We start from the raw sequence: 18,324 nt of genomic DNA on the forward strand, positions 1-18,324 counted from the left end.
GGGGCAATTTTCGGTCGTCCCATACTTTGTCGAGGATTGATTACAATAACCGTTCGATTTATGGCGCTTACACGTTTTGTACGCTTGTATGACGTCACTAACTCACGCATATGCGATTATATGCGTAGGTAGCCTACGTTAACCGCTTTGTCCTGTTTAAAATATTGCAGGACCAAATGCAGTCCGTGTAGTTCTTGACTGATCTTACGTATAAAAAATATACTGCATCTCACCCTCGCATTGTAGTTATGTTACTCTTCTTCTGTTTCGAGGGTTACGATCTTTCAACACTGCACCTAATGGGTGCCAAGACTCGACCACAAAAAATAGGACTTCCCATACAGCAGTACGTAATAAAAAGAAAGTGAAAACCAATTATAATCTTTGTTACAACGCTCTTTTCATTGGCAGTTTATAAATGAAAATTGCAATAAATAACGGGGAGTTTTCTTCTTTTCGTACCCTAAATCCAATACCTATACAATGATATACGTCTTGCTAAATCGTACCGTGCGGTCTGGACTTTTAGGACAAAAAAATAAAACCGAAACGTTTTGGCTTTTCTCGAGCAAGCAATCACTACATTTGTTTAAATTAATATTCAAGGAGGCAGTATAACATTGCTCAGTGTTTTTAACAGTTGCTTTTAAATGGACTTACGTTCAAGTTATAGCAAAAATTCAATCAATTTTTAAAATGAGATCATATAAATAGTTCCTTAAAAGGCACATAATTTGGGACATTAACTTCATTTAAACGGTATTACCGTTGATGAAATATAGTAAATTTATTCATATGTTATGCATCTATTTGTAATTACATATTAATTTTATTAAAATATTTAAAATGGCGCCCAAATTTGTTGTGTTATACAGATTTGATCACCATTTTAGTAAAAACTAAAGGCGCAACGTGCGTAAAAATTATTTCGCGCGAATTAATATAGCAAAATGGGGACTCCTCAAGTTGTTCTGTATATTTAATATTTCGTGTAATGGTAAAAGTTAACTACGTAAGATAACGTTATGGAGATACGAATGATAGCATTAATATTTCAGGAGGGTTAAAGTAGTTTAAAAAATACCAAATGTTGGTTGTTGTTTGTTGCACGTGTGTTTTTTTGTTTGTTAAGTAATTTGTATTGTATTGAATGTTGTGTTTAAATGTGTCTCTTTGATATCAAGAAAAATAAATTCTACCTTCCCTGACAGAAATGTAAAAAAAACTGAAAACTGGGCAAGTATAGGTACAAAAGTTTGGTGAGCTAATGATCAAGGTTACAGAATGGAAATGTTTTGTCACCAATTTGCGCTGACCCGACTGTATTCCATAACTTTTGACTGACAATAAACAATGTTTATTTATGAAATCGTACACCAAAACTGCACTGCATCTGTATACTACGTCATACTTTATGCAAATCCCTGCCTTAAATTAAATTGTTGTCCTATGCGCATATAGGCATATATTGGTAACTTCAATTATTGCTGAAAACTAGGACTTAATCCAGTCTACATAAATATTTTGTCTAAATAAATTTTTTGTGCACATTTGAATTGGTATGTATACTGCGCCCCAAAATATAAAAAATAGTTAAAATATATAAAAATAGTTAAAAAAGTGGTATTTCCAACCTAAGGTGTGCAAAACCTCAAAATTTGGTGCTGCACACCCGAGATCTCGGCATAAAGTGCCATGAAATGCAGACTGTGGTTCGATAAGTTCTTAATAATACATGTGGATTTAATTTAATAATACCTAGCGTGATACCAACAAAACTCAAACCTTAACCTGCACTATGGTTCCTCTTTTTTCCGGATTTATTTAATCCGAGAAACGGTATTGAAAAATGAATCCCGACAAAATTGTTTGAATCTTCACTTGTTGGTTTTTAAAACGAACGCAAACTCCAAGGCGTGCAAGTTTTTCAAAGTTTTTCTATTTTGCCGAATAACCGGGATTATAAAATATTTCCAGAGATTCGGGATTGTTATTTTGCGGGAAACATTCTCATAGAGCAGAGCTTCTCAACCTTTTATTTATTCTAACGCCTAGTTTTTCGCTCACTTACAAGAAAAAACAATTGGGTTGCCAAAGCTTAGTCATTATACTTACACAAAATATTTGGGTCGCCACGAAAAAAGGTTGAGAAGCACTGTCATAGAGGAACCCTAACCTGCACCCTAGTCCCCCAGTCTTAATTTTAAAGAACTATGGTGTGCAGAACTAAATGTTGAGGTGTGCAGATGTGCAATTTTGTTTTTTTGCACACCTCCAGTTGAAAATCTTACCACAATATTTTTCGAAATTTTAGTGCACAATACACTCATTCAGGTGTGCTCACAATTTTTCAGAAAACATATCGGGGGTGCACCTGCCACAGAAAGTAGTGGCTAGTCCCTTACACAAATATTTCCATTGATTTAATATTCATTCAACACTAGTTTTACAACATTGTTACATAACACATTGATGAATTAATAACAGAGCGGTAAATCACAAAAATACACCTGAACAGTTTTTCAAAAAGAAGAAGAATGTCACACGATGTAGTGAATAGAACTTAAGTTTTGCCTATACAGATTTAGAAATAACATTGTATTGTAAGTTTTGCAAAGCCGTGGATAATACTGCAAATTTCAAAGTTGTGGCATATATACATATAAAATTGAAATATTTGTTTTCCATTATGTTTCAATTGAAAAATTGTGTTTTCTTCGATAGCTGTATATGATATTTGATTTGTGTAACTTAAATATTACCAAACAATTCAATCTGAAATACACCAAAACAAGATGAATCCTACTGAGGTTGTCAGTATCCTGGAGGGGACAATGAATCCCAGTCTCCGAAAAGAAGCAGAAGAAAAATTAGACCAAGTATGAGCTCAAATTTTTTATAGCTTTCCAAAATGTAGTTTGAAAGATTTAGTAGCTATATTAGGGCCCATATAAAAATTGGTTCAAAGAATACATTTTTTTGAATATAAAGATTGTTGTTGTTTTTTCTTCTCTTGCTTTCTCAGTATTTTTTGGCGACCCTTTCAATATGATTGTTTCTTTTAATGTTGCTTTACTTTAAATATAAATCAAAGAATTTTAAATTGTAACACTCATAAAATTTGTAACAACCAAAACGAAACTTTTGTTTTACTTACAGTCAAATTTGTATTTTTTTACACCTTTTGTGTTTCAGATGCACAAGATTGCTGGTTTTGCCCCACTTCTTTTGCAAATCATAATGTCGGATGAAATTCCAATTGCAACCCGTCAATCCGGTGCCATCTACTTGAAAAATATGTGCACACAAAACTGGCACGATCGCACTGACCGCGATGGATCCCCAATCACTGATGTATTTAGCATCCACGAAAATGACAAAGTGATAATGCGGGAAAATGTTGTGGAAGCAATTGTTCATGCTCCCGATGTAATAAGGTGTATATTAAATTATATTGTAACTTAATATTTAAAATAGCTAAAAAAACTACTGTTATGTGTTCTGTGTAGGTATCATTGATCCACAATTAGTTGTTTAATAAAAAAAATTGTCATCGCCCTAAATGCCACATTTTTAACTTAATGCAACATTATATTGAATTTGTAAGTGTTTATGTTGGACAAGCTTCTATTAAATGTTAAGCATTGATCATAATAAAAGTCAATCACCTTAAGCATAACAATGGTGCTACTTAATTCATATGTTCAGGCTTGGTATTGAATTAAATTTTCACTTGCCAACCATCGACACTCACCCAGAAAAAAAATTACACTCGCTAAAAAATGTAGGCACACTGTCTGCGTTATACTTATAAATGATTTCATTCAACTAACTTTTACTAATCTGACCAACATATTATTTGTGCCTCATTAGGAACCAACTTACAGTGATTGTGCACAACATAATTCGATATGACTATCCAGAAAAATGGCCACAAGTTGTTGACAAAATCAATGGCCATCTCCAGTGTGACAATCCTCGAGGATGGCTTGGTGCACTTTTTACATTGTACCAACTTGTGAAAAATTATGAGTGAGTATATTGAAAACTTTAAATAACAATTTTACATCAAAACTATATTCAACTTAAAATGTACTGCTATGAATTTTTTTTTAGTGTGAATGTTTACTATTGATGAACTTGGTTGTATTTTTATTTTATATTTGTTTAGATTTAAGAAGGCAGATGAGCGGGGGCCAGTTGTTGCCGCAATGAAGGTGTTTCTCCCTGTTATGATGAGACTCTTTAACCAGTTAATGCCGGACACTTCCGCCTCCTCTGCTGTGCTCCAAAAGCAACTCTTAAAGATTCTTTATGCTTTAATTCAAGTAGGAAACATATTCTGTTCAACAAAACACCAAATTTAAACTATATATAGGTTTATTAAACTTTATAGCTTCTTTCTTAAGAAAACCACAACATAACTTTTTAATCAAATGCTAAACAATGTAATTTTTTGCACATTAGTTTTTCCATTTAACCCATTTTTATTATTGTTTGATTGTCTGTTGATGCCATTAAAAAGTAATTTGTTAGTTGCATACAGGGTTACAGCTTGTATAACTAAACTCACTCTTTATCTTTATGCTTCAGTATTCGCTTCCAATTGAGCTCTTTAACGAACAAACAATTGATGCATGGATCAAAATGGTACGGGTTGTAGTGGAGCGACCCGTTCCTCCTGAAACAGAACAGGTAAGATTCTAATTGTTGACTGCATAATTAGTTGTATTTATTTTTGACAGGACAAATTGTTAGTGGTCACATAAGATGAAAGTCAACTTTACCAAATAGCAAGGTTTAATTTTTTTTTCAGGTCGACGAATTGGAAAGGCCAGAACTGCCATGGTGGAAATGCAAAAAATGGGCCATGCACTTTTTAGCAAGAGTGTTTGAAAGGTATGTGAATATTTTTATTGTTAACTTTCTTAGCCACATAAGGTTGGTATTTCAGATGAACAGATATCAGTTTTTTGTCCACATATCAATATTTTTGTGTTATTGCCAAATGCCAACCAATATGTAACAACCTATAACTGATTTTTATATACCTGATATACAGTGATAAATTTTATTAAATAAACGTCCAATTCAAATTCAGCTTTTACAACTCTTAATTTGCATGTATTATCATATGATCCTGAACGAATTAACAAAACACTATGTTAAGTCCGGCATTATTAAGATATTCAGAAATTTGTTTGTTTATTAAGGAGATCCTACAACTATTTCGTACTAAAATAGTGAAAAAAATATGTCGCCTAAATTTACTTGTGTTAATATATTTATAGGGCTGCAATTTCTGACAATATTATCAGTAAACCAGTAAATTAGTATGCAGTCTCCGGATTTATTTCATCCTAAATTTAAGATGAATTTTGGTTTATAGATATGGAAGTCCAGGAAGTGTAACTAAGGAGTACAATGAATTTTCCGAATTTTTTCTCAAGAAATATTCAGGTTTGTGAAACTGATTTCATATTTAAGATTGTTTAAATCATATCATTATTTTTTTTCTTACATAAATTTATAAAAAAATATTTATTCGGTTGGTCATAATGTTATGGTTCGTGATACAATAAATAAAGTTCATATTCATCTGTATGCATTTGTTCATTTCAGTTGGAATATTACAAGTTATTCTGAAAATACTTCACGGCTATCGCAACAAAGAGTACTGCGCACCCAGGGTCTTGCAACAAGCATTGCACTTTCTTGATCAGGCAGTCAGTCATGCCCATACCTGGAAAGTTATGAAGGATGTTTATATTGTAAGTAGCTGGATTTAAGTAAAATAGTAAGCAATGTGCTCAATGCCTTTTTTAGACCTTTAGTTACTTATCCAAGACTTATTAGTAGTTAATCTAATTCTCTTGAATATTGTGTTTATGCTAGGATTTGTTGAAAGACATTGTCTACCCCATGATGTGCTTCACTGATGAAGATAAAGAAGTTTGGGAGGATGACCCACATGAATATATCAGAATAAAATTTGGTAAAAGTTATTTTTAATTTTTTTGGTAAGCCCAATTTTTTATTTTACTTTTTAACTTTTTTTTGGTACCTTTTTTGGTTAGTAAAATCGATGTGATTTAGTTTTAATAAAACTGCCACATTTGAAAGCAATCACACAAAATAGCGATTTTTTCATTCAGATGTATTTGAAGACTTCCTTTCACCAAGCAGTGCTGCACAATGCTTGCTCCACTCAGCATGCTCAAAAAGAAAGCAAGTCCTGCAGAAAACAATGGGATTTTGCTACTCGTAAGTTCACTCAAATTTATAACCTAGTTTTGCAAAAAGTAGTTTATATTATGAGGGACAGTTTAAGGAGGGTTCCGGAGTCGGGAGTTAACAGGGTTGGTTTGTTTTGACTTAGGGACTTTAGTAAGACTACCTAAAACTACCAGACTCCCGAGTCTGACCTGTGCATCACAAAATTTCTAAACTGATAAGGCGGTAGGCTGTGAATTCTAAAGGTGAAATAGCAAATGGTTGAATATTTTCAAATCATGTATTATAGGTGGATGAGTTATGTAACATACAGTCTGTAGAGGTGTAGCCAGACTGTACTTATTGAAGATGCACATTTAGCTGGATTTGGACTCGGGTTAATTTTTTTTGCTTGAGTCGGACTTTGGGTATTTTTAACTGACCCTGGGTGAAACCAGGGTGTAAAATAGGAGGTGTACACTCCAAACCTTACCAGCACTGCTGGTTTTTAATAAGCCCAAAATTTGCATTTAATTATATTTTTAGAGTTTTAACTGAAACCAGCACACCAGTTTCCGAAGACACTACTAGGAAAAAAGATGGCATTCTGCATATCATCGGATCACTCAGTGACACTCTCTTAAAAAGGAAAATGTACAAAGACCAACTTGAATTAATGCTCAAAACACATGTTATTCCAGAACTGCAAAGCAAATATGGTTACATGAGGGCAAGGGTAAGTCCCTGTTTGGTGAAACATTGTTTTATATTTAGTAACGTCTCCAGACTAGTTATGTTTATTTTTTCAACTTAGATCAATTTTAAATTAATTGAAAACAAGCTTCGCAGATTTATGTCTGGTTTAAATTAGTAGAGGCAGCCTAAAATATTTTGTTCACATTACATTGTCGACAAGACACCTCAACGAATGTCACCAAATTAATCTTTATTGGCTAAAAAATTAATAAAGCATAAAAAAGTAAACTTAAAAAAATGTAGTCATATTTCTTAGGCGTCTTGGGTCATTCAACACTTTAGTGAGGCGAAGTTCAAGAAAAAAGAGAATATTGTGATGATATGTGACGCCCTGAAGCAGCTTTTACTTGCTGATCAAGAGTTGCCGGTCCGAGTTGAGTCTGCTATGGCTCTTCAAGCTTTTCTCCAGGCACAAGTTCATGCTGAACGCCATTGTGTGGACTCAGTCAACCACATTATCAAAGGTAATTTATATATATTGTAAATTACAATTTTACCTTACCTAGGATTTTCGATTATAATTAAAATGATTTTCTAAATATATGATTTAAAAAAAAAAAAAAAAAAAAATTAGTTATAAATTATTGAAATTGTCTTGTTTTGTTGGCGATTTTTTTATTGCACCTAATCTTTTGGGCATAATAAAGGGTCACAAAATGTATAATTTAAATTGCTAATATTATCTTACCGAAAATTTTCTTTAAATGTATTTCAGTGTCTTTGTTTAATTTCTGTTTTTTTGTAGCGCTACTGGAGCTAGTACATGAAACGGAAAACGATGATCTCACAACGGTCGTTCAGAAAGTTATCTGCTTATACTGTGAACAAGTTATACCATATGCCGTTGAAATTACAAAGAATCTGGTAAGCTTCCTTATTATTGCTATTAGATTTCATAGCTAGACTGTCATGACCTTCTCATTGCTCTTTTTGTTCTGAACAGACAACTTTCAAAGCGGACTAAACATACTAAAAAAGCAATAATGCGTAACCTTTTTTGTGTTTCAGCAGTTAAAGTTGGTTTAAGTTATCTATTTGTACTTCACCGTTTTATTCTGGCTAACATTAAAGTAAACACTTTTTGTTTTTATTGCACAAGACATGGCCTAATTAGTTTCTTAGATTTTTAATACTCTAAATATATTACATATAAATAAATAATATAAAGAAACATATGTACACACATATATGTGTGCTTACAACTGAGATCTAGCCCTTCTGAAGCTGCTTTTTGACCAACGATAACGGCTTACGTATTATTAGTACACCGAAAAGCCATTGCAGACTCACCGAATCTGTCGATCAATGATGCAAGCAGAGCAGACCAGAAAAACAACTGGCCTGCAGTGAGGTTCGAACTCACGGTCCCGGCTTGACCGGAGGTCGTGAGTTCGAACCTCACTGCAGGCCAGTTGTTTTTCTGGTCTGCTCTGCTTGCATCATTGATCGACAGATTCGGTGAGTCTGCAATGGCTTTTCGGTGTACTAAATAATATAAAGTATCTTTTTATTGTATCTATAGACAATGACGTTCCTTAAAGTTGTCGAAAGTAGCAGCAATGGTGAAAATGAGGCCCTAAACGATGCCGATGAATCGTGTGCAGATAAGGCTGTAACAGCAATGGGAATTTTAAACACAATCGAAACAGTCCTCGATATGATGGAGGAACAGAGGGAAATTACGCTGCAATTGGAAGGAATCGTTGCTCCACTCGTTGCTCATGTACTAAAGAATCGAATTATAGGTATTGTTGGTGTACAAACTAATATAAATGATTATTAGTTTGTTAGTACAGTCTGTGATTAGCTTTTGTGGAGATGTTTTTGTTGTAGATGTTTTTCGGTTATATTTAACACAAATTCAATGATTTACATTATTTTCATTTTTAAGTAGTGAAATTCAGTTAGTGAATTTATTGCTTAAGATTTACAAATTTTTTCGACAGATATATTTTTGAACTTTCTTTTTTGCTTTAGATTATTATGAAGAAATATTTTCACTCATGTACTCACTAACGTGTCAAGCTATTTCCCCACCAATGTGGGAAGCTCTACCTCTCATATTGCAAGTTTTTGAGGTTTGTTACTTGTTACATTTATGCTATAAATCAACCCAAAACACTGTAAGCAAACTTCTAAAAAAATATATCCCCATTTCACTGGGTTGAGTCACTGACAGCAGTAGTTCAATGGGGAATGACAAAGCCAAATAGGTCAAGTAAATCGTCACCTTCTTAAAAAAGACGTTTTGTTACACAGTTGTATCATCATCAGTTAATGTTAGATACAAGTACGTATTGAAGCGTCTTATTTAAGCTGATGATGATTTACTCGACCTATTTGGCTTCGAAATTCATCCGCAAGCTACTTTAACGTTCTAGATGGGCGCATAGTGTACCTAAGAATATTTGATTCGAAAAAATTATCCAAAGTTTGGGAAAATTGCCTAGGGCAGTGCTTTTTAACCCGTGGGATGGTACGCACTTGCGCGGATGAAAAAAAAATAAATGGGGGTGACAAGCGTCGTGCGAATTAATGTGTGGATGAAAATGTTGCATGTTATTATTTTTTATTTTGTGTAATACAGTAATCAAATAAACCGGTGCACCCACTTATGCGTTACAGGTACAGTAATATAGTCTCGTAGTGGGTTATTGCAGCTTAAGCCATCTATTTTATATCGGTCAAGGCTTAGCACGATTTTAATACACAAACCCTTTCATTGCTATTTCACAAGTAAAACTAAAGTTTGAAAACTTAACTGTGCTAGTTTCGTGCGGATGGAAATTTTCCGAAATCATAAAGTGTGGATGGAAATTTTAAAGGTTAAAAAGCACTGGCCTAGGGCAATACGAAGGCATAAGTGAAAAAAATCAGATCGCCCAACCTTTGATCTTATACCTACACTTAATTTTGGGGTTGTGGCGAAAAAAGGTTAGGAAACACTGATCTAAGTGTAAGGTTTTCGACTCCTTGTTAAACGGCGGTGTAATGCAATAGTTCTCTAAACTTTTAAGCTAATAGGCTTTAAGAAAAAAATGTACAACATACATTCTGCAAACGTTTTTGGACCATCACCTAAAATATCAGGTTTGTAAGAAACTGGTATCCACAGCAAACAGATTAAGTATCACTGGCCTGGTTAGATGTGATTAAAATAGTATTAAACCAGTTAAAATCCTAAGGCTAATTTTTTTTCTTATCTGCAGGATGATGGTTTTGATTACTTCACGGACATGATGCCCTGTTTGCACAGCTTTTGCACAGTCGACACTGAAACCCTACTTTCTTCTCCTACTAACCTGGAAATCATTTATAGCATGTGCAAACAGGTCAAAATAGGTTTTCTAGTTTTTTTACGGTAATGATAAAAAAATAGTTTTGAGTTAAAAAAATTTTCACACAGTTTTTTATTTTAATGTGAAAACTTGAAAAGTTAGCGGGTTAAGTGTTTTTTGTAGACATTTTTGCACTTGCTTGATTTGCTGTGTTGAAAATCTTTTGTTACTGCTTACCCTATAACCATGGCACCTAAAGATGTAATATAAATCCAAAGATTTATTGTGTGAATAAGAAAACCGAACTTATATACCCAAAACAAAATATCAAATAAAAATATTTCATTTTAAATATTTTTCCTGTTCTTACCCCTACACAATGAAACGTAAACACCGAAAGTAAAGTTTTGAGTTACATTGTTTAATTTTATTTTGCACTTTCCAAATTTTAGGTGCTTAACAAAGACGCTGGAGAAGACCCAGAATGCCATGCCGCCAAACTGCTTGAAGTGATTGTTATTCAATGCAGAGGTCGCATTGACCAGGTAAATAGCAAAGTTCACTTCATTAATTTTCTTGTGCGCGCCAATTCTAACTTTTATCTGCTAACTGTGATTGGATATGGTTGATGTCAACAACAAATATGTTTACTTCGTATGTCTTTCTTTATCGACGTTTTTCTTTACTGTAATTTTTTTTTGCTTTTCTGGATTTTTACGTTGTAACGCACTGTCCTTAAAGTTGTGTGACTTGTTTCATGCTAACTATATTACATCCTCTTGTTTGTTTTTTTTGTTTAGTGCATTCCCTTATTTGTCGAAGTTGCTCTCGGTAGACTTACAAGAGAAGTTAAGACAAGTGAATTGCGAACCATGTGCTTGCAAGTGGTTAGTAAATGTTAACAGCTCAAAAATTTTCATTGATATGAAATAATATTATTTCTTAATTTAAAAATACCTTACTTCTTTTCTGCTTTGGAAAAGAGCTTTACATTTAATTCAAACCTGTTACCAGAAGATTTTTTATTTAAAACAAAAATACCATACCCCTTAATAATGTATTACATCATCAATGTTTACAAATTAGCAAGGTTTTAGATCAGCGGTTCCCAAACTAGGGTCCGCGGACCAAATGGGGTCGGTACAGCAGTTTCAGAGGGTCCGCAAGGAGAATTAGTCTTTTAAGTTTTTAAACATTAGTCTATGTTTTAAACATTATCTGTCATCTTTATTGTCTTTAGTTATGCTTTGTTATTCGATCATATATAGCGTGTTTTATGATGTCTATTGTGACATCATAAAGCATTTATTATGCTGTACTACCTGCTATCAGCGAATCGTTTGCATTAGTTAGAACAGGGTGGTCCAAACCCAGTTGCAATTTCAGCCAAATTGATCTGGTTAATTAAACCTTTTTCCGCGAAATGATAACGTCTTTGTAATTTAGCGATTGGGGAGTATGCAACATGTCTTTTACGCGAACATTCTACGCTTATAAAATGTCTTCTAATTAAAATTTTTGTCAAATACGCACATTTTTCGCGCTTCGCGCATAACCAGTTTTCCCAGTCTCATAACGTTCGATTTTATTTGCGCACAAGTTCGATGACAGAAGCAAGTTTCTGGAGCGTATCCGCCTTTCGATATTATTTTGTGACGTTATCTTCAAACATTTCATGCCTCGACCAAACGAAAAACGTTGATCCGCTTCTGGTACGCATTTGGACCCACCCTGAGTTAGAAGGTTGTTACATTAGAAAGAATCGTGACTGCACCAGTGTACTACAAGAAATATGGGTTAACTGACCCTTGAAATATTATAGGGCCGCGAAATATCAAAATAATTACAACGGGTCCGCCAAGCAAAATTTTTAGAAAAGTTTGGTTTTAGATGATCGACTTTAATTTGATATTAACTTATCCATTTATGCAAGTTAAAAAATCCTATATATTTTACTTTGTTATATAGCGAAAAATGTCTTTTTTTTTCAGGTGGTAGCAGCTTTGTACTACAATCCATCCTTGCTGTTGGCCACCCTTGAACAGATTAGGTTTCCCAATTCTTCCGAATCTATTTCTGAACAGTTCTTTCGCCAATGGTTCAACGACGTAGATTGTTTTCTGGGGTATGACATGTTTCAAAATTTGTCAGCTTTTAAAGCCGCGCAATGTGTGTGTACTAGCCACGAAATGAGTCATTTGTAAAATAAGTCCAAGTCCAGTCTTTTTGAATGAAAAGCAAGTCAGGTCATGATTAGAGCAAGCCAATTCAAGTCAAGACCTTGTTATAAAAATAATTTACAATTGGCAAACTCTTTTCGATATGTGCAATAAAAAATAACAAAAAGGCGAAATATTTTTACGTGCACAAATTGAGATAAATAACTTCATTTAAAAAGAGCTTACTGAAAACACTTTATTTCAACCCAAGTCATTCAAATTCATTTTAAAACAGCGTCACTTAACTGCTTGACTTAAGTCATTACAACACTGGTACAAATGTATCTTTGTAAATTATGTGCATTAAAATATTCGCTATTGTGAAAAAAGTAGTCAGCAAAACGCATTTCCTTGGATAAAATTAGTCTTTCAAGAAGATGTACAGTTTGTACACATATGACGTTAAAGCTTCGGTATTTTCGAGGTAGAGAGTATCAACGACATTATGTAAACCTAGAAATAAATACTGCTTTCGATATGCTACATTTTAGTCTGTCTTATTCTAATTGTTCGATCTTTCCAATGCAGAATTCACGACAGGAGGGTTTGTATTTTGGGCTTGTGTACCCTCCTCGACCTCAATAACCCCCCAGACTCAATCAAGGAACTCTCTCCCAAGATTATCCCTTCACTCATTCTGCTCTTCCAAGGGTTACAAAGAGCTTATAAAGGTAAGGTTGCCTGTAGTCAATGATATGTCATGTAAGAGAGTAGGGGGTCGGGAGCCAAAATAAAGTCTTACTCTTGTCCTATATGTCTTACCACAGTTAGAATGTCTTACCACAATTAAGTATATCATTGAAAAGTAAGTGAAACGATCCAAAAACGTTGTAAGATGAACTAACATAGAAAAATCGCTCCACATGGCATTATTTACTGAGAAATTATGATTGACATGACTAAATTCAAATATCTAGAGCAGGGGTCGGCAACCTACGGCCCGCAGGTCGGATCCGGCCCGCCAATGTAATTCATCCGGCCTGCCGCCTCTTTGACAAAGTAGACACGAGTCCATTTCACATACTTTTCGACTATTTTAACTACGTATTTGCGAAAAATTGTCGCGCTTCGCGCGAATGATCATTCTACGTCCGGTTTATTTACGTTTTCATGTGCCGTGGAAGGTTTTTTTTTGATGGCTAGCGGGAGCCCTCGGAAATAATAAATAGATTGCGGCACCCTTACAAGATTTTTCCGATGTGAATCACTAGAATGTCACAATTAACAGAACTGGAACAACACATATCAACTCTACACAATGTAGGAAGTTATGTTTGGATTTATTCCACTGTAATCCTTCACAAAAAGTTGTAAGAGTTAAGCAAAAATCAGATTATCAAAGTTCCTAAATATCTCTTGGCACCCTTTGGCATTAAAAATCTCACCCTAGCTAAACCCTAGGTGCCGCGGCACCCCGTTTGAGAACCACTGCATTATACGCAATGTGGTGAGTTGCTATCGCGCAGTGAAAGGCGAGGAGGGTGGAAGCGACAGCTCGGACTCTTCCGACGACGAGGATGAAAATGAGGAGTACGAACGAGAGGAGCTCGCATCCGACGAAGATGAGATCGATGAAGAGTCGGCCGAGTACCTCGAAATGTTAAACAGCAAGGTCGGCCTTTAGCTCACACCCACTTTTTTGATTACTTTAGATCAGGGCTGCGGAGTCGGTTAAAAATAACCCGAGTCCAACTCCCTAGTCCGACTCCAACCAATAAAACAAACCAGAGTCCGCCCCGACCAAATGAGCGATTTCGTAACTAAATATGGTGGATATTAAGGAATCCACCTAAAGCGGTGTCATGAAACTCATTCATCCACAATACAGGATTGGAAAATATTTCACCATATTCTATTCCGCCTTTACAACTTACAGTTGGCGGCCAAACTCAAATTTGGTACTGCGCATGCGCACGTCGGACTCGGGTAGTTTTACGTGGTCTTACTCGAGTCCCGAGTCCGACTTCGCAGCCCTGCTTTAGATATATACGACTGTGATTAATCGTATCTTAGTGTAAAATCACAAGTAAGTTTTATCGAATGCAATTTAGACAGAGTTGTTATAAACTTAAAATTAGGGATGTCCGATAATATCGGAACAGAACCGATACCCGATGCCTATAGTGTTAGTGTCGAAGCCCCGATACTAGGATGGTATCGATGCCAACTCGAAACCAAATTCATATTGTAATTTTAGTCATGATTTTATAATTTAAAAAAATAAATAGTAACAACGGTAGCGAAAGTTTTTAACTTTGAAGCAAATTTTGGCCGAATAACTTGTAAAATATACATTTGAAAGGTTCAATTTTATCTATTTTACTAGTTTGGGCATATTAATGACGTCATTTGGCATTGGATCGGATCGCGATACTTTTTGTCTAAAATATCGGGTATAATTATCGGAAAGAAATGTCAAGTATCGGACATCCATACTTAACATATTAAAAAAAATAAAAAAGTGTGTTTCAATTTTATACCTTTTAGTATTATACAACTATCGTTTAGCGAACCTATATATATACCTTTCCTTTTTAATCTCGAGATGAGATATTACCAGTTTTATTAGCTACATTTTTTTGCGGACAGGATTCAGACGACGACTCGATTTACTCAGACGACGAAACAGATTTAGAAAGTTTTTCAACAAACCTAGACGAGGACGATAATGATACAGAAGAGTTTACGATCTTCAAAAATAAGTTGAATGGTAAGACTTGAGGCCAGAGGCATTTGCAAAACTTTTAGTCATGTTGCTGAAGATTTAGCGAAGTCCCTAGTTTACTCTATAAATCAGCATCAGAACTTATTAGGAAAACAAGCGTTGAACGATAAAACTTATTTTATTTTTTTTACTAAATTATGAATCGTTAAAAAAACAGTAGAGCATAATATTTTATTGCAAGTTCAAGAACTAAAGAAGAAAACTACCTGTGTTTGGGCAAAGTAAGAAACTGTCAGTTAAAAGCAAATAGAAGCTTTTAAAACGGTTTAAAGTTGCATGGACAAAGTTGCGTGAAATTATCTATGACATGTGATTTAACCATACTGAATGCAAGCAAGAAGTCAAGATGGAGAAAGTCGAGAAAGTTTTATTGCAGCCTGCATATAAGCTATTGAAGGGGACATCAGTGTCAGACTCGTCACACATTAAAAAAATAAAGAAGTCCTTTGTCGATCTGATAAGCTTGAATTTAGCACTGACAGTCAGACGTGTTATTTCTTACTACCTCGTACTATAACCACCTTTTTTCTGGTTTCTCTTCGAACCGGCCACTATTCCTCTTTCTTATTCGCAAGCTTGCATAGACTGTCCTATAATACTTCAGTTTCCCTACCTAACGTTACTTGGCCGGTGTTAAAAGTTTTGCCGTCGTTTAACGAACCCAAACACTGCTAATGAAGGCTGGCGAGGGCGATGATGCGGACTACGAGGACCTTGGCGGTGAAGGCGAAACCAACCTCGAGTCGTTTCCATCTGCTTTAGAGGAGGAAAGCACGTCTGTCGACGAGTTCGTCGCCTTTAAACAAGTTTCAATGTGTAAGCGGGCCCGCGACAAGCCGACTGTCTGCACCTATGTCCTATGTGTATAGTAATTTAAAAAACAGTACTTGACGTTTAAAAATTTTACCCATTTTTGTGTCTCACTGAACCAGTAATCTTTATGTGGTTAAAAAGACACCCTCTGTATAGTAATTTGAAAAAAAAACAGTACCGGAAGTTTGAAATTTTACCCATTTTTGTGTCTCCCTGAACCAGTAATCTTTAATGTGGTTTTAAAGACAACATTCGCCGTGTGCGTTACTCCAATTGTATTCCATACTGCGTTGGTTTACTCTTGCCATATGACTTTAGGTGCGGAACAATTGATTTCACAATTGCGGTCTGCGATTGGTTGTTGAATAATAGGATTTTAATGTTTTGTGTTTACGTAGTAAACCTTAGCTTTAATATTAGTATTGACGGAAGTGAATTAACTTTATCGCAACGAGTAACACTAAATACGTTCATAAACATAAAAAAATCAAAAAAATTAATTTGTTAATTTTACATGTGAAATGAATAGACATTTTGCCAGGTATGGCATATACTTATATAAAATTTTCTACAAACCTTCATATAGAAATGCGCCTATTATCAACTAGGAATCGTCATAATGTCTCGTATTTTTCGCACTTTTCTTTTACTTTCGACTTTTGTCCTCTAGCTCTGGCGTCGCGCGACCCCTTGTGGTACGAGGCTCTAACGAAAATGCTGTCCGATGATCAGCGCAAAAATATCCAGGAGATTTACGTCTTGGCCGACCAACGGCTAGCAGCTGCAGGTAAGGTTACCTTCTGTTTTTTCCTGGGCCTTATGTAAAGGGCTACCACGCATTCTTTTTAAATGTGCTTGATTTGCTTGAATCGATTTTCGTATTCAAATGTCTTCGAATAATCTTTGAATATATTTTTTTTTAAGAATATGTTAACTATGTGTTATTCAGTTGTCATTTATACTGCTTTGTTTTTAACTTTTACTTACAACCCTTCGAGTAATATTTTTTTTTAAATCCATTTCCTTGAAAAGAATATATTTCATAAAGATCAACCCGTACTAAACGATGAACTTTTAATGATATCACTTGATTTTTTTCGCAGTGTAGCTGTGACTGACACGGGTAGCAAAATAGTAAAGTTTAATTGCCATTTAAATGGAAGGTTCCATAAAAAACATTGAATTAAACTTATTTTTATTTTAGAATTGGCAGTCTAAAAATCGTTTCTTGCCGCCACGCGAAATCTCATCTTTTTTTGATTTTCACACGTCAAATGCGTTGATTAATATCAATGCTAAAAATAACTCGAATGTTGAATGTGCAACATTTTACTCTCCGGCAACAAGGCGCACGATGTATTCCCACTAGGTTACCAACGTTTTGGCATGGTACGGTCATATTGTTTTGGCATTTTAGTAAAATGAAATACGGCATTCTGTGGTGGTTGAACGATACTGAATAAGATTCATACACTGCCCGAGAACATACAAATTCCACTCATGTTGGAAACCAGTGCATAAACCCATGTTTTTTTTTCTCACAGAGTCCAAGAAAATCGAGAAAACCGGAGGCTACCAGTTCGGAGTAACCAGTGTTCCGCCAACCTTCAACTTCGCTTCGGCAAGACCGCCAACGCTCTCTCCGTAGTTTCTCCAGAGCGGCAGCTGCGTTTTATTTTACTTATAAATAACAAAAAGGGTCGTCGAGCATTTTATAGGCACCGTAGAAAGAAAAGGTGCCCGGCAATAAGCGTTTCGCCATCGTAGAACTAACAACGCACGTCACTGTATTTTATGTAGAAAATATTGACTGCCCTTAGTGCTCATTTAATTTCACACTATAGGTTTTTTTCGAATTTGGGTGTTGATATCACTAAGTTCCCCGAGAACATGTGAGAGCAGACTACAAATTGAAGTTGGACTTCCTAGTTTAGTAGTTTGTTTGAAATCAACCTAAACGTTTTTATATTTGCCTTCTCGCTGTTTGCCGTAAATCCTGGCAAATATGTCCCAAGCTTAAGTTGCCAAATGTTCGACACAAAATGCATAATACATAGTCTATGTTTGTTTTTCTCTTGTGTTTTGAAGAGGCATTGCAATACTGACGAAAAGTTTTTGAGATTTTAAATCATAGTAACAAAGCCGGAAATCTTTTAAATTAGGAACTGCGGATTGTTGTTGGCGAAAACATTGTAAGCATTAACCTCTCCGTGTTGTTAGTTCCTGGTTAATTTATTTACCTGTATTTTGGTTTGCACGTCGTAAGGGTGCGCTGTAAATGATTTAAAACGTTTTGTTCAATTGCAATTGTTGAATGAGT

At 35.0% G+C, this 18,324-nt stretch overlaps 1 protein-coding gene across 3 annotated transcripts; it reads left to right on the plus strand.

The window, feature by feature from the left end:
- The first annotated feature begins 2,734 nt into the window (after positions 1 to 2,734).
- Positions 2,735 to 18,323, plus strand: LOC146140826 (importin-7-like). Of its 3 annotated transcripts, none has more exons than XM_083393040.1 (24): positions 2,735 to 2,879; positions 3,196 to 3,437; positions 3,874 to 4,032; positions 4,172 to 4,328; positions 4,594 to 4,695; positions 4,817 to 4,899; positions 5,390 to 5,460; positions 5,623 to 5,771; positions 5,896 to 5,995; positions 6,156 to 6,264; positions 6,760 to 6,949; positions 7,226 to 7,433; positions 7,715 to 7,833; positions 8,492 to 8,714; positions 8,947 to 9,047; positions 10,179 to 10,301; positions 10,700 to 10,792; positions 11,048 to 11,134; positions 12,239 to 12,372; positions 12,995 to 13,137; positions 13,933 to 14,078; positions 15,056 to 15,176; positions 16,675 to 16,791; positions 17,549 to 18,323. In XM_083393040.1, the coding sequence occupies exons 1-24, from the start codon at positions 2,796 to 2,798 to the stop codon at positions 17,650 to 17,652; spliced, it is 3,165 nt and encodes a 1,054-aa protein (XP_083249166.1). In that variant the 5' UTR covers positions 2,735 to 2,795; the 3' UTR covers positions 17,653 to 18,323. The 3 variants fall into 3 exon arrangements, with proteins under 3 accessions (XP_083249166.1, XP_083249164.1, XP_083249165.1); XM_083393038.1 differs by lacking the exon at positions 15,056 to 15,176 and adding an exon at positions 15,872 to 16,007; XM_083393039.1 differs by having other exon boundaries at positions 13,933 to 14,073; positions 15,036 to 15,176.
- Position 18,324: the final 1 nt, after the last annotated feature.

This window comes from Ascidiella aspersa, chromosome 6, assembly GCF_963924565.1.
Source record: "Ascidiella aspersa chromosome 6, kaAscAspe10.2, whole genome shotgun sequence".
Taxonomy (NCBI): domain Eukaryota; kingdom Metazoa; phylum Chordata; class Ascidiacea; order Phlebobranchia; family Ascidiidae; genus Ascidiella; species Ascidiella aspersa.